This window comes from Dermacentor variabilis, chromosome 10 (genome assembly GCF_050947875.1).
Source record: "Dermacentor variabilis isolate Ectoservices chromosome 10, ASM5094787v1, whole genome shotgun sequence".
NCBI lineage: Eukaryota > Metazoa > Arthropoda > Arachnida > Ixodida > Ixodidae > Dermacentor > Dermacentor variabilis.
In genome coordinates, this window is record NC_134577.1 from 131,008,520 (window position 1) to 131,024,667 (window position 16,148).

The 16,148-nt window shown below is 44.8% G+C and overlaps 1 protein-coding gene and 1 long non-coding RNA gene across 3 annotated transcripts in view; one reads left to right on the forward strand and one right to left on the reverse strand.

Annotated features, from left to right (window-relative positions):
• Positions 1–5,725, reverse strand: part of LOC142560961 (myb-related protein B-like) — a 315,010-nt gene extending 309,285 nt beyond the window's left edge. The window contains exon 1 of the mRNA XM_075673395.1: positions 5,304–5,725. Within this exon, the coding sequence (XP_075529510.1) occupies positions 5,304–5,329 (26 nt within the window). The 5' untranslated portion in view covers positions 5,330–5,725. The remainder of the gene's footprint in view (positions 1–5,303) is intronic.
• A 1,890-nt stretch (positions 5,726–7,615) lies between these two features.
• Positions 7,616–15,338, forward strand: LOC142560963 (uncharacterized). Of its 2 annotated transcripts, none has more exons than XR_012823499.1 (4): positions 7,616–7,732; positions 7,812–7,890; positions 10,956–11,108; positions 15,208–15,338. It is a non-coding gene; the product is annotated as an uncharacterized LOC142560963 (long non-coding RNA). The 2 variants fall into 2 exon arrangements; XR_012823500.1 differs by having other exon boundaries at positions 7,827–7,890.
• The last annotated feature ends 810 nt before the right edge of the window (positions 15,339–16,148 follow it).

The window sequence follows — 16,148 nt, forward strand, 5'->3', positions numbered from 1 at the left end:
ACGGTACCTTTGTCTTCTCTGCCAATTTGGATGGGTGTATATATATGCCTAGAATTCGCAACAAAATCTTTGTTGAAAGTTAGTGCTTGTCCTATCTCGACTGGCCGCTCGTCCTTACTGCACTATGTTGCTTCCATTCAAACTATGAACTTTCGCAAGCTATGAACCTGTCCTTTCATTATGTGAAAGACTATACAAGTGCCCGTGATGCATGCATTATCGACCACCTGGAAACTTGTCTGATAGATTTTGTTGACACTGATGCTTGCAGTTTGTGGGACCAATTTAAACGCATATGCTTCTACTGCATTGAAAACGTTATACCGTTTAAATGTAAGGTGCATAAACATACACTATGGATGACAAGAAGCATCATTCACCTCAAGCATAAAGCGAAAAGATTAAAGAAAAAGCATGCTGATCCCAAACTTATATCCGACACTCTAGATAACCTTACACATGCGGTGCTTATTTCAAAAGAATACTACTTCAATACGTCACTCCTAAACTTTTTAAAAAATGATTGAAAGAAGTTTTAGAACTATATCATCAAAAAAAAGGAAACCCACATCACAGGTTTTTGTCGATGGTTCAATGGTATCTGATCAAACCACCATTGCTCAACATTTTAATGACTATTTCCAGTGTATTTTCTGCCCCTAGCGATTCTCTACCTACCAGAAACATGGACCATGCTGTAAATGTAAACTTCATTTCTTATGCTGGCGTCATTGCTATGTTGCTTGACTCTAAGGCTAAAACTTCTTGTGGTCCCGACAATATACCCAACATATTCCTTCGTCGCTTTGCCGAGTCTGTTGCTAAATACTTAGTCATTATTTTTTGTGTCTCTCTGTTATCAGTGGAATTGCCAGATGACTGGAAGTCAGAACGAGTTGTGCCTATATTCAAGAAAGGCGACTGTCTATCACTACAAAATTATCGCCCGATCTCTTAACATCTTCATGTTGTAAACTTATCGAACACATAATAGCTCACAAATTACACGAATTCTTAGAAGAAAACTCAGTTTTATCAAATCATCAACATGGATTTTGAAAAGGATTTTCTACTACAACACAATTGGTTACTATAGTTCACACCTTTGCAGCTTGTCTAGACACGAACAGTCAAATTGATGTAATATTCCTAGATTACAGCAAGGCATTCGACAGTTCCACACGATAAACCAATTACTAAGCTTCGGATGATTGGCATACCAGAATTACTCATTTCCTGGATTTCAGCCTATCTGAATAACCGCAACCAATATGTTCAAGTGGGAGATCAACACTCTGGTTGCCTTCCGGTAACTTCTGGCATTCCGCAACTGTGCTAGCACTCGCACAGCCCAAGGTGGGAAGAATTGTCACCGACTCACAAAAGGCATATAACAGCTACAGAAAGGGGTGGGTGTCTCTTGCGGTACTAGATATTCTCAAGAGTAAACGCGACGTACCTGAAAGGAAAGTTGAGTTGATATGGACACTGGCTCACTCTAGACTGGAGGGCAACGACTTGCCCACCAGTTCGCCCGAGAGATGGAACACCGGGTAGAGGAAGGTGAGCCACAGTCCATAATTTGTTATAGGGGCATTGCGAACCATTACAAGATGGAGAGGCACCTTTACCCCAATCCTCACAAATCGCTTAGCAGAGAACAGCAAGCGATCAACAGGCAGATACAGACAGGCAGGATCCTTCCCACACCCTTACATTCAAAACAAGATGTACCCGGAAACGTACGAGAAGGAATGTAATTTCTGCAAGACTCAGTTAGGCACGCTCCAACACGTCAATGGAGTGTGGGATTTCGTCAAAGCAATCCCCCCACCTCTTACCTGCCCCACTACCCTACCCCATCCCTCATCCACCCATACTGAGCGATGGGAGACTTTGCTAACCAGCCCCGCCCTGGAAGACCAGCTCGTCCTGATCTCCAGATGTCCGTGAAGAGGGAACCACATCCTTCGACGGCGTCTAAGATGATGTCGAGCTCGGCTCAATAAAGTTTCTCTCTCCGCAGGGGAGCATACTTGGCCCTCTACTTTTTTTACTATATATTAATCACATTGTCAATGTGGTTAACACCCCAGTTCAAATTCGTCTATTTGCTGATGATTGTGTTTTATTTAGAGAAGTTACCTGCATTACTGACCAATAAGACTTTAAGACAATATGTTGAAATGGTGTGAGCAATGGGCAATGCTTCTTAATGCAACTAAGTGTGTCTATATCCCCATAACGTGCAAAGAAGTCCCCTTAGACTACACTTGCAATTTGGCCACAGCACCTTTACTGAAAGTAGCCTCCTATAAATGTTTAGGCTTAACATTTACGAGTGATTTATCATGGAACTTGCACATAAATACCATTTGCCCTGCTGCTTTCTGCAAACTATGCCTTCTGTGCCACCTTCTGCGCCACAAACTCAAGACTGCTCTGCCTAGCGTGAAGCTACTCTCTTACTTTTCCTTAATTAGGCCAATACTTTAGTATGCTTCCATCGTTTGGGACCCTCACACAAAAATTAACATTAAGAACTTAGAAAGAATTCGAAGAAAAGCAGTACGATTTATTTACAGTATATTTAAGGCTACTGACTCCCCCACTGCATTACTAACCGATAACAGCATTGAACTATTACAAATTCGAAGAAAGAAAAGTCGGCTAGAGTTTCTTTGAAACTAATCATAGGCTGGGGCCTTAGACACCGCAAAATATGTATCCCCCTTGATAAGCAGACCTACTCGACACCACTACCCTCATTCTCTAACACCAATCTTCGCAAGGACTGAAACTTTTCGGTACTCTTTCTTTCCACAAACAACAGATGACTGGAATAAACTAACTCAAGCATACCCCCAGCGCTCGTGAGCTGCATACTATTTGTGTAAATATTCTTGTTATTTCGTGTATTAAATATAGTCATTGTAATCAAGCTTAAAATTTTATTAATCGTCTACCTTATGACCACCAATTTGTGTGAAAAACGTGTTACACACTTGTTTCATCTTGGTCTTCTGTGTATATAATCTTTTGCATCTTGCTCACCCTGCTTGGACTTCTTGTCCGCAGTATTGTATAAATAAATTAATTAATTAAACCGAAATTCCGGCTTCCATCATACACTGGTTCTGTAAGCTAATTGGTGTCACTTCTGTGAAAGCGCCTGAATGACTAATGGGTCCAGAGAAACACGCTCTGAAAAATCGGTCAGTGACTCTTTTTATTCCCTAAACTAGGCGCAAATGAAAAACTAAACATTATCGATGTCAATACAAGATAGTTTATGGCGTTTTTCACTGGTCGATACGGAGCACGATTTCTTGCTCCGCGGCAACGAATCCGAATTTCACTGGTCGATCTGGAGCAGGTTCGCGCGTTCCACTGGTCGTTTCGGATCAACTCACTCCGCGCCGGACCGCTCGCACTTGCTCCGCCGCCGAGGTGCGGATTCGGGCGGAAATAGCACGCGTCACTTCCGTCTTCAAGCGAAATCGGTACCTGATTGGTATGCACCTTGTGTTGCTTCGCAGGATGGCTGCGTTCGGTGCTGCTGCAGCGCTCGCGTTTAGCGATGAGAGCTCGGACGACAGCGATTATGAAGTGAAGCAGGTGCGGTACGAAGCCTTCTATGCACGTTGTCCATGTACAATCCTTGCGGGCGCGACATGGAAATGACGGACTATGCAACTACCACGGTCAAATTACACACGGGGGACGGCGAGTTTGGTTGCCGTGGAAACGTACAGAATGGAAGTCGGGCATGGTTTTCGGAACCGGTTCGTGCGACGTGTACGCAGACTTCCTGTGTGATCCGCCGCGGAGCGTTTTTGCGCTCCACTGGCCGATTCGGATTTGTGAAACCCGAGCGCTCGCTCGAGGATTTCGGCGGCCGCTCCAGATCGACCAGTGAAAAACGCCATTAGTAACGTCTGCTGCTGGGCCAGTTGGTACATGATAGGATATGATTAGGTTTTGTTTTTATCTTGTGTGACCTCACCTGTGTATGTTCCTGTTTCCATGCCTGAGGGTATATAAGTGAAGCGTCGGGGAAAATAAAAATCAGTTGCGAGAGTATGCCTGTCAATGTATTTTACTTTGGCGTCTGTGTCCTATTCCCTTTTCTTCTTTTTGGCCCAAGACCATTTACAAAAGCCAATACAAGAGCCATGCACTAGCTCTAAAAGTCGAGCACTTTACAACAAAATAATAAAATCTGGCAGGTATGCAAGATGGTTAGAAGCAGTGGAAACAACGCAAATCGAGCACACACACATGATGAGAAACACAAGCAGGCATGTTTGTTGACGTGTATTTTTCTTTTCTTTTGCTATTCAGATTGCATCGTTAGCACGCTAGAGTTGCCTAGCATATTCCCTCGCTAATATGTTCAATAATTATGTTCAATCACACTGCACGTGCAAGTCGAGATGATATCGGTCTGGCATTGCGATGCCCCGTAGAAAAGCATGTGTTTCTTGTATCGGTTCCTATTAATGGCTCTCAAAGATACGTTGTCACCCCGACCAGGTAATCACCAGTGTTATTCAACGAGGCCGTCGTCGCACCATGCAAGACACAAGAGTCACTCCGAGTGTGAATCAGTGCGAGTGGACGCGACTGCAGGTGAACTTAAGTGAATAGATTAAAAAAAAATACGAGTCCTCTTAATCCGCCGACCTATACTAATTTCACATGGCTATTTTCACTTAAGCAAGTCGTGCACGGACAACTGGGGAGTACAGGCACTCGGTCTACGCGGCTCTTTACCAAAGCAAGACTAAGAGCTTGTGCCAGACCATACACGCGCACTCCCGAGCAGCTCGTTTCCGCCAGACAAAGAGCTACTAACGGAGTAATCCAACTTTGGCTGCAGATAAATGTCACTGCAAACTACTAGGCCAACTTGAGGCAGTTGTTGCACTTTGAGGGACAGGGCCGTTTCCTTCTGGTCGTCTCGCTTTTACGCAGTCACCCGTTTTACCGTGAATGCAATCCTATAACCGCTTATCATCACATGTCACATGACTTCATACCATCTCATGGACAACCAAACATAAGCGGCACCATCGATACAACTGACGTCGCATGCGCGCCATCGCTCGTTCGCGCGTTTCCAAGGCGCCCTCCTCGACAGCTGCCGTGCGCGCGCCCGCTCGAGTAATCGCCGGAAGACAAACCTACCTCGAGGCACGTGTGACGCTGCACGAAGATCAGCCGCGCTATGGTGCCGAGCGATGAACATCGACGGAGTTTTTTTTTTTTTTTTTTTTTACGCAGAAAGAGCGGCAGCTCACCTTTGGGCAAAATGTCGTCGGTACATGACTCCCACAAGCTCTTTCAGGTGTCCATCGAGAAGCTCGCTTGTTAGCACCGCTTGTTAGCAACGACAGGCGTGCACACACAAGTGGGTCGCGAGTCCGACAGAGATAACACCGATCACCAGTCGCTACGGACGCAGCCACAATTCAGCACAAAAGCAGAACGAAGCGCCGTAATGGCGGCGCGCAGCCATCGAATTTGCGCGCCTTCTGTCTGCCCGCCGACGGGTTAGCCGCTCCTGATTGGTGCGTGGTAAAAGTAAGAACCGAATAAACTTGCGCTGTTCTCATTGGTCCATTCGGCGGCATAGAGTTTCTCACTATAACACCTAGAGGGTAATCTGGCGCCACCGTCTATGGGAATTTCTTAAGGGGGCACCGTGCCGTCATGGGAATGACAATATATGTGTCTGCGAGGCTCGTGTTGGCTGGTGTTGTAAGAGGCTTCGTCTTCGTGCTTGGGTTTATTGCGTAATAAAGAAAGTGTCTGCGTTCACCCGGTCGACGGAACGCAGGCGTTAGGTTCACCCAAACGTCACGTCCGGGATGTCGCATTTATTCTTTGTTTTTCGCGTCCGTGATGTCAGATCCGTCTTTGGTTTTTGGCGCCAGAATGGCAAGCTCAAAGGTGAGCCGGCCCCACACACTCTCAAGTTCAACAAATGGCCACAGAGGGCGAAAAATCAATCGAGGCGCGTTTCAGCGTAAGCGCGCAAGTGGAGCTACTGTAATTTGGTCGAATACTTTAATTGGTGCTTTCTCTGCTAGGGGCGCTGAACATGCTGATTTCTTTAATTTACACAAACCATTGACATGAACAATCGAGGTGTATAAGGATGTTTTTTTACCTCAGGCAAATAGGCAGTTGATTTTTTTTTTAAATTTGATTGTTGAAGCTGCTTTTTAGTCATAGCGTCAAGGTTTTTGTACTTGATTAACCACCGACAGCCGACAGCCTATTGGTATCGATGTGTTTCCTGGCCGTTGGCGTTCGAATACTACGGCGGTAAAACATTTTCGAAAGCATGCTGGTTTCGTCTGCGAGTCATTACACAGACTTGCTGTAAAGAGGTCTACTCTTGGCAAAAAATAGTACCTCATTTTGTTTAGGCGTTGATTATCATAATGAATGCGGCGGAGGTTGACGGAATACGCTTGAAGGTACGTTTTTATGCCGTTGATCTCCATAACACCGTAAGTACGCAAACCGATGTCACAGAACACCCGATGCATCATTGTGTGTTCTCCGTCATCGCTTGTTTGCTGTACGCCTACTAATTCTTCACTTCTTCAAGTGTTGCATCCTCCTTTTGTCCTTGTTCTCTTGTGCTTCACTTACAGTATGTCGTTCCGTCAGCTGTAATGCGCATTTGCAAAACCAATACGTTTGATAAGACGCAGTGGTTATCATAATTTCACTACACATGTATTAAGCTGGCACATGTTGTTCAGATACAGATACCTGTATGCGGACTTGCACGACGTTGATGCGGAGATTAGGATAATTATGACACCCGTAAGGAAGAGGCAGCTGACGGCCGTAAGCTGTTGCGTTCTTTTCGCCAAATTACCCGGCCTGGTAGTGCTCTAAAGATGCTGTATAAAAGTGACACGCGGTGACAGGGAAGTTATGTTTAGCAGCCGACTGTACGTTTTGTAGCTTAGGTCTTCTTTCTTGTGCGTCTGTGCTACCCTTATTAATGAGCCATTTCTTGACTATGTTCTTGACTATATGTAACCGCGTTTGTGTGGATCCGTAGACGTGTGCTTTTTGTTGTACTTGTAAAATGCAAATAAAATATTTTCAAGCTTACTCAATCTTTGGTGTGTGCGTTTATTCCAGTCGAGGCCATCGTGCCACCTGGAAACCGCACTCTGTCAGTAGCCCTACACGAAATGCAACAGCTGGAGCGCGGCGGCACAACTCGGGGTAACGGCGGCGTAATAAACGAAAAACCGCTCGGGGTGCCCTTAAAAGTCAGTTCAGAGTGTGCCTTAACTCGATATGACTCAGCGCTACATATATTCTGCTGCGCCTTGATCGTGCTCCCGCCAGTTTGGTTGCTGTGTGGCAAACGTAGCGCCTACATGCATATGTAGGCGCTACGTTTGCCACACAGCAACCTAACTGGCGGGAGCACGATCGATGCGCATCAGCCAGAACCCAGTAGGTAAAGCGACCATACTGTGCAAAACCCCGTTTCCGTTTCCTGTTGTACAGCGCCACCCGTGGTCACATACTTTAGTTCACGACGCCACCGCTACGCTTATTTCCGTAGCACTGTGGAAGGTACAGTTTCCCTTCTCTAAGTTTGTATAGGTGTTCTGTGGGTGAGCTACGCTCAAACAACTGGACAAAGATGTGGATCGTTTATTTTTGGGGGCTTGTGCTAGCGTAAGCTATCGTAAGTACTTCACTTTTCCATTCGATGTGCCTCTACTATGCAAACCTACGCTTTCGGCTGCCTGATACTTCATTTCCAGGTTCCTTACCTGCAGCTTATTTTCCTTGTGACGCATCCCGCGGACCGCCGCACCGATCAGCCAGTGCTACATTGTACTGGTAAGAGCCTTTTTCACAATCACTTAAACGTAACATTACCTGGTTACGGTGCTGCTACACGGCAGAATGTGTAAATGGCAGATGACCCAAGTGCGTCATGTGCGCGCACTTGTTTAGCGAAAATAAAGAGTATTCATCATTTATCTCGCAATGTAAACGCACATTCCTGACACATGGTTCAGGTCTGCCGTCCGCCGACTAAGGGCGGTAGTGAATGAAGTCGCTAAATGAGTGCTTTGCGGCGTCATTGCACGCGCGGGAAATAGCGTTCGTTTACATAGTAATATGAGCCTTTACATAGCAATATCGCTGCGCTGTCAACAGCCATTCTCTGGTAACCTTTCTCCGCAGCGTAACGCTCGAGTGCTCTGTGCAGATGTGACAAAGGTTGTGTATGCGGTCGGTATTTGTGATTTTCTAGAAAGAAGCTTCATTACAAAGTGCATGATCAGGCTGCGTGGTCGTCCATTCTACTAGAGCGGGACAATCAATAAACGATACAAGCATGGACATACACATGCTGTTGCCAAATAACCCTTATGGTGGGTCCATTTAATACTGGTGATTTAATCGTGGATGAAGACTGGGATGTTCTCTTTATGTGCTTGCTTCAAAGTAGGATAAATGGAAACGTGGCCAACAAATTTTACTAGTGTTATAAGGTTTTGTGAGAAAGGGTGTTGTGTATTGCTTTGTAACGAGTGACTTTTAAGAGTGTGACATTGTCTCCCATCGCACGTGTATATCCCGGCTGGAAGTTATGTTCATGTGCTCAACAGTGCTTCAGGAACCCTCTCAGCGCTTACAAGTTGATATTACAGCCACTTGTGAATTCTGGTCCTAATGTCCTAATGGTTTTAGCACTCCTCTTAGTGATAACCTTAGACGTTAATTCTATAGTGTATATTGTTAACTGACAAGCTGGGTCTGGTAAGTTTTACATCTTGAAACTAAGAACCTGTGGCATGATGAGTTTGCGCAAAAGAACAGTGTAGGTGCCATCATATATACATTCATTGTCATTCACGCAGACTATTGGAGGGACTCCAATCTACATTAAGTACAGCGCAATCGGCGCCAGTACCAGTGGTTGCTCAATGTGTGGTTTGGAATTTACGCCAGTGCAATAATCAGTACCATCTTCAATCACGCACTGACTGGACAGCGTTATGTGAACAATATCCTTGAAGGAGTGGTTGATGAGTTTCTCAGCAAAGTCCCGTTGTCACATCTTCCACTTCTGCTGTATCAGCAAGATGGGCCACCTGCATGCAGCAGCAGCCGAGCACGAAACTGGTTGGGTGCTACTTTTCAAATAGATTGGAAGGCACGAACCTGTAAATAGGCCGGCTAGGTCACCTGACCTCTCTCCGTTAAGTTTCTTTCTTTGGGGTTATGTGAAAGATTGTGCCGGACGTCAGATTAGACGAATGTCAGATTAGTTCAAGGTAAGGATAATGGATGTCTGCCATAGAATTCCGGCATCGGTCATCAAGAAAGCCACTAAAGGTGTGATAAAATAGACAGTACTGCGTAGCTGCAGAAGGAGACCTATTTGAACACGTCCGCTAGGCTGGTGTTCAACGGGGCTTATGAATTAATAGATAGTAAGAGCACACAGTTTTTTTTTTTTTTTTTTTTTTTTTGTCTGTGTGTGTGTGTGTGTGTGTGCCGACATTCTGATTGCCAGTTCGGCTCATAGAAGCGGTATATTTAATTTCGTGAACGCATTGGTTTTGCCTTTTCTCTACAAGTTGGTCGCTTTCCAGTGTGTTTATTTCGCTTTTATTTGTTGACACGAACCTGTTTTTGCAGCACGTATACACTTTCATGAAAAATAAGACGCTCACTTTATATTGGCTTTGGTCCGAAGCAAGTTTCTGGTGTGAAATATAACTTCGCCCGCACTCTTTCGATGCGGTGCGAGCAAAGTCTGGATTTTGAAACATTCTGTGCCTATTACATTGCTCTTCACATTTCGTGTGTGGTCAGAGCTGCACTTTGGCTGCGTTATCAAGGTGCTTTTGTTATCATTTATCAGTCGGCCTTGAGAGAGAGAGATAATAAGTGTGACGTAGAGAGAAAGGAGTAGCTGCGAAGCTGCAAAACCTGCTGTTGGGGCTCCTTCCGTACCATTATCAAGGTGGTGCGCTGTCTCTTCGGGTTCGCGATAGGCAATGCAGTTACTTTCAATCAGCTTATTTGAGGGCACTCCTTTATGATGCGGGTGAGAGTTCACTCACATGGTGTTTTTCATAGTTCGTGAGGTTATTTTCCAGTCGGTAAAATTGTACGCAGTTAATATGTGGCTGAAAACACTGCAGTTAGATGTCATTTTGGGATGCCAACAAATGCCTCATTGACACTTTGAAAATTATGAGAGTACTTCTCGAGTTAGATAATTGTAATTACCAAATTAAATCTCAGTAACGAAAGAATTACTGGCTACTACTCCACTTTACTGGAAACAATATGCACTAGGTTTTCTTCGAGTAACGGAACTGTTTTTTTTTTTTTAATCTTAGTGCATGATAGCTGTGGAACACTCTCTCTCTTCATCCCTATACCCCTTTCCCCAGTGCAGGGTAGAAAAACGGACATGTGTCTGGTTAACCTCTCTGCCTTTCCTCTCTTCTATTTCTCTCTCTCTATAATTCACTCAGTAACCGTAATGAAGCCAAGCCAGATTCACTCGAAATCAGAATCAACAGCAGTCATGTGCGGCAGCACTTATGCTCGGACTAGCAGAAAAATAAGAGAGGCTGCAGTTTTCCAGAAAGGCGAAGCAGTGTTAGTGATAGCCAAGGATGCGACAATTACACGGAGGAAGATTACACCAGCAAGGGGACTCAGGCTGTGAAATTGAACTGTCTCCTACTATGAGGTCTTGTATATACTTAGCGCCGTCACTTCAGTGCTCAAGTCTTCGAGGTCAAGCGAAGTTTCTTGAAGTGCAAGAAATATATATATATATATATATATATATATATATATATATATATATATATATATATATATATATATATATATATATATATATATCGTAAGGAACTGCTTTATTCCAGCCAAGCTCGGACTGCTACCTCGAGGATTAAACTGTGCTGCTGGTGATGATATATGCAGATGGAAAAGATGTGCAGATGATGAAGTTGAAAGTCAGGCATGTGTTGTGCCCATGCTAATTCTCTCTCGCTGTGGAAGCGGCCGCCTGGCAGCGCGTAAGTACTATAAAATGCGTCAAGTATTTGATTTTAAGCGGGAGACATGCACCATCTCTGTGCCACAGCAACGGGAATCGGGTGGCGTTCTAACAAGCGAGACATGGTAATTGACAGGTGATGTCTGCTCAATGACCGTGGAAAGTCGAATAAAACACGAGAAATTTTTTGCATAAGCCAGGAATGCACACAGGAGTCCAAAGAACTTCGTCACCAGGAGAAAAAGTCACAGCACAGTGGGTCCAGTCATAACAAAACTTGCGAGCGTCCTGGGAGACGCCGGTGTTAAGCGGGGCGAGGCGTCTGCACTCTGCGAGGCGAGACACAAACTGTTCCAAGAAAGGAACTGATGGGGGTACAGGAGTCGAAAGGAATGATACATCAAGAATGAAACTTGGTGAACAGCCATAGATGAAGCAAAAATGTTAAAAGCCAGTAGTACGTTGCGTAGCCATGTTATAGGCGAATGTCATGAACGGCAGGATTGCATCCCCGTTCGTGTGGCCAGGGTGGATGTACGTACATCGCAATCATGTCAGAGAGGGTATGGTGAAAACACTCCGTCAACCTTTTTGGTCTGCGGATGGTAACTGGAAGTCGTCTTGCAAATTGTGTTAGAGGCGCACAGAACTTCCGTAAGGATACAAGAGAGGAAGACTGCTGCGGTCACTGAGGAGAACGCGCGGAGCGCTGCAGTGTAAGATAATGTTGTATAGAAAGAAATTGGCGATTTCAGCAGCAGTCCCGGATGGTAGAGATGCTGTCTCCGCATAGCGTGTTGGTCTATGGCCATTGCAATCCAACCATTTCCATGTAAGGTCATGGGAAGAGGACCGTACAAGTCTATTCCAACTACTTCAAAAGGCGAAGCAGGACAATGCAGAGGTTGTAAAGAGCCAGAAGGAGCTGTTGGGTTTGCTTTGACAATGAACGCAGGGTGCAACATACTTCGCAACGGCTGAAGATGGGCCAGGCCAGGAGCAGCGACTTCATATTCTGTTGTAAGTCTTGTGGTAGCCTAGGTGACCAGTCGTCTCATGATCGTGAAAGGCTTCAAGCACCTCACATTGCAGAGAACGTGGTATGACCGGGACCCATTTGTTGCCATCGATCTGATAAATGTTACGATGTAAAACCCCATTGTGCAGCTTGAATTGATTAAGTTGTCGACGAAGTCTGGCATTTGGAGGCGACGAAGAATCTTCCATGCGTTGGAGAATAGTTCAGCAGTATGGGTCGACGCGTTAGTGGGACACAAGGACAGATGGGCTGTCGTGTCTTAGCCATTCGAGGGTTACAATGGGTAAAGCCGATGAAGAGGACTCGGGACGTACACAATCATGGAGAGGTTATGGTGAATCGTCATGATTCGGCAGAGGGTAGCAAGAGAGAACATTGGTGTCTTGATGCTTCTTTGCAGCCCTGTAGGTGACATTGAAATCGTACTCCTGTAGGTGAAGCACACAGCAACCCAGGTGACCTGATAAATTCTTTAGCGATGAAAGCCAGCACAGTGTGTTATGTTCGGTAACGACTGTGAAACGGCGGCCATGAAGACATGGGTGAAATTTTTGCACTGCCCAACAGCAAGGCACTCCTGCTTGGTTATGGTGTAGTAATTTTCTGCACTGGTTAGTGCACGACTAGCATAAGCAATTACTCGTTCGCGGAATGTGTTGTCACATTGCAGTAGAATGGCACCGAGACTGACTGCTAGCGTCGGTGTGAAAGATGGTGGGCACGGTCGGATCAAAGTGGCACAGTACTGGGTCTGACGTCAGGGCATGTTGCAAAAGCAGGAAAGCATGTTCACATTCGTCGGACGAAACAAAGGGCGCATTACTGGCGAGGAGTTGATGGAGCGGGGACGTAAACGTAACGAAGTTGCATATGAAGTGTCGGAAGAAGCAAGTCCAGGAAAACTGTGCATGTCTTTTTGACGCAGTGGACACAAAATTCGAGGATGGCAGTAAGCTTCTCGGGGTCCGGTTGAATACCTTCTTTGCTGACTATGTGCCCCAGAACTTTGATGGCCTTGCTGGCCAAACTGCATTTGTGTGTGTGTGCGTGTGTGTGTGTGCATGCGCACGTGTGCGTGTGCTGAGCTGCAAACCAGCATTTGCAAGACAGGCAAGGACTTCATCAAGATGTTGCAAATGTTGTGAGAACATGGTTGAAAACACAATGTCGTCGAGATAGCACAGACAGGTTTTCCATTTCAAGCCACACAAGACTTATCGATCATGCGTTCGAATGTGGCAGGCACATTGCAGAGTCCAAAAGGCATCGCACTGAACTCGTAGAGCCCATCAGGGGTAGCAAATGTCGTTTTTGCTTTGTCGGATTTGGACGTCGGTATTTGCCAGTAGCCTGGTCTAAAGTCAAGGCTAGAAATATATTCAGCACCGTGGAGTGAATCTAGTGCATCATCCATCCGTGACACAGGGTAAACATCTTTGCGCACGATCTTGTTCAGCGCACAGTAATAGACGCAAGAACACACTGAGCTGTCTTCGTGACAATTGCAACGACATGAGTGTCAACAGCTCAAGTGACAGTTGACCCACGAGGCAACAGTTGGGGTTCGATTTGGTTTATTGCAGTAAGCAATGCAGACCCCTCAGAGAAGCGAATAAGGCCAGGGGTAATCAGAATTGCTCGAGATAGGGTATGGTCATAGGGTAGAATGAATACGCCGCCATCCACAATGTTACAGGAGTTGACACCTATAATTTCTTCTCTAGGTGGCCAAAGAACGCAATCGGAAGAGGTGATGAGACAAATGCGTTCTTCGAGGTTAGGAAGAGAACTGCCAGTGGCATCCAGTTGTGTGAGGTGCTGACGACAAGAGATAGAAGCGAACGCCAAAGATAAGAAGTCCCACCCCAAGATGAGTTCATGGGTCACTCACGAAATACCGCAAAAGCAATGTGGTGAAGAATTTAGTCTATGGACACACGAACAGTACACGGTGCGATTGGACGAATAATAATGTTGGCCGCTGCACAAAGAGAAAGGCCGGAGTAAGGCAATTCTTGTGTTTTATAGAGTCCCGAACAGTCACATGGCAATAATCGCCAAGCGTCTTGTAACAGGGAGCCACCTCAGAATTGCACCAAACAAAGATGATGGATGCAGCCAGTCTTGCCAGATAACTACATTTTGACTATTCTGTATTGTTTGCATTTTTTGTGCAAAAGGAATTCTCGCAGAGAGTTTTATCTTCAGTGGCCTTCAGTTGACATCATCTGCTACAACTAGCACATAAGTTAACTCCATAGCACCACTAGGATGGAGACATTGTGTCGTGGGATGCTTCCTTAAAAGTGGACAAGAAGATTCTAAAGGAAAAGTGTGAGATGGTCACAGTAATAACCAAGGCATTTGGCATGGGAATGACCCAGCTATGAAGGTATTATCAGATGTGGACAAGCATATAATACTAAATGGCGCCTTGCACGAGCCCCAAGTGTCAAATGTAATGAGTATTGTGCATTGAAAGGGCCAAAAATGTTTTGTACATGCAAGGGAACACTATGGTCATTTGATAGCAGTTGCTTAGATGTACTACATTAACAGGAACCAAACAAACTCCCTTAGACATAAGCATGCAGCAGATTCAAGGACTAGATGAAGCTTCAAAGAAGTAACTGCATTTCATGTAGGATAGGTGTGAATGACCTTTGTGCATGAGATCAGTGACAAAAACACTAAATGAATGCAGTACAGTGTCTGTATCATATCTTGTGCAGACCAAACTAGCCTGGCGTTTCAGCGTTCCTTGTCAGTTCATTTAAATAGGCACTACATTGTTCAAAGTGCAATATTGTTCTACAAAACATAATATGCAAGATGTAGCATGCTAACCCTCGTGGCTCAACAACTACTGAACCGAAACCTCAATGAGCAGTGAAGCGTCCTTGTCATTTTCATCGTAACCATACTTTTGCTCTTGAAAGTGAACCTCTTTAGTGAATTTGCTTGTGTATTAATTTTTCTTTAGGCAAGTATTTTTTATACATGTTAATGTCTGAATCCTGCTTTCTCTTTCCGGAGCTAAACAAAATGCCTCTTATTTCAATTTGATCTTTTGACCTAGGAAGCCATCATCTGGTGCTGTGTACAGCAAGCACATGCTTCGGGCAAGGAGGGAGCCAGCACCATATCTACATCAGCAAGAACCTCGGTGCTCAAAATAAATATTTTCTGTGCAAATAACTGTCTTTTTATACTTCCAGCATGAATTAATAAAGTTTTTTTTGCCTTCACATGCAGGAAGGTTTATAGGAATAAATAGTGACTGTTGAATGCCCAGCAAAAGCCTTGAAGCCATTTTACTTGTACAGTGATAAAGTACATGTGTACTTGAACTTGATAGTACAGAAACGAAAGGCAAAGTAACAGGCAAAATGCTTGGGGTAGCAGTCGTATAAATGGTAGATGAACACAGCTAATTGTGCTGTCCAGTTTCATTCAGTTTGACCAAGTGTTGAAAGAATTGCCTTCAGTATGAATCATTCAGTTTAGCCAGCCAAAGTCGAACTCGTACAAACTTTGGAATGTCTGCTGAGAATTTTAGCATAAATGGTATGTGTGCATCCTTCAGCAGCACTACAAGCCCAATAAGGTTTTTGCGTTACTGTCCCCCCTCCCTTAGGGTTATGGCAGTGTCTACTTCAAGTGCTTGAGGGTACTATGGAGAATGACTCCAATTTGCTATAAATATGTGCAGTGTTGATGCAGAAATGAGAAGGCTATATAAATATGCAGGACAAGAGCTCGTAGGCCTGGTTATAAGCATGAATTAGAAATTTATAGACCAAAGGCAATATGAATACAATATGTTAAATTACATCCATATGTGGGAACTGCCCACATGAAAGGAAAGAAAGTGCAATACTTGCAACCTACCAACAGAAACATCAGTCTAGGGAAGGATTCTGTAAGGATCCACTAAGTGGACTATTTCAGCACACACTGATTAGGTAGCGCTCTAAGTTGGTAGAGCAAGCAGCAATCGTCACCGTGGGCTCTTGTGCT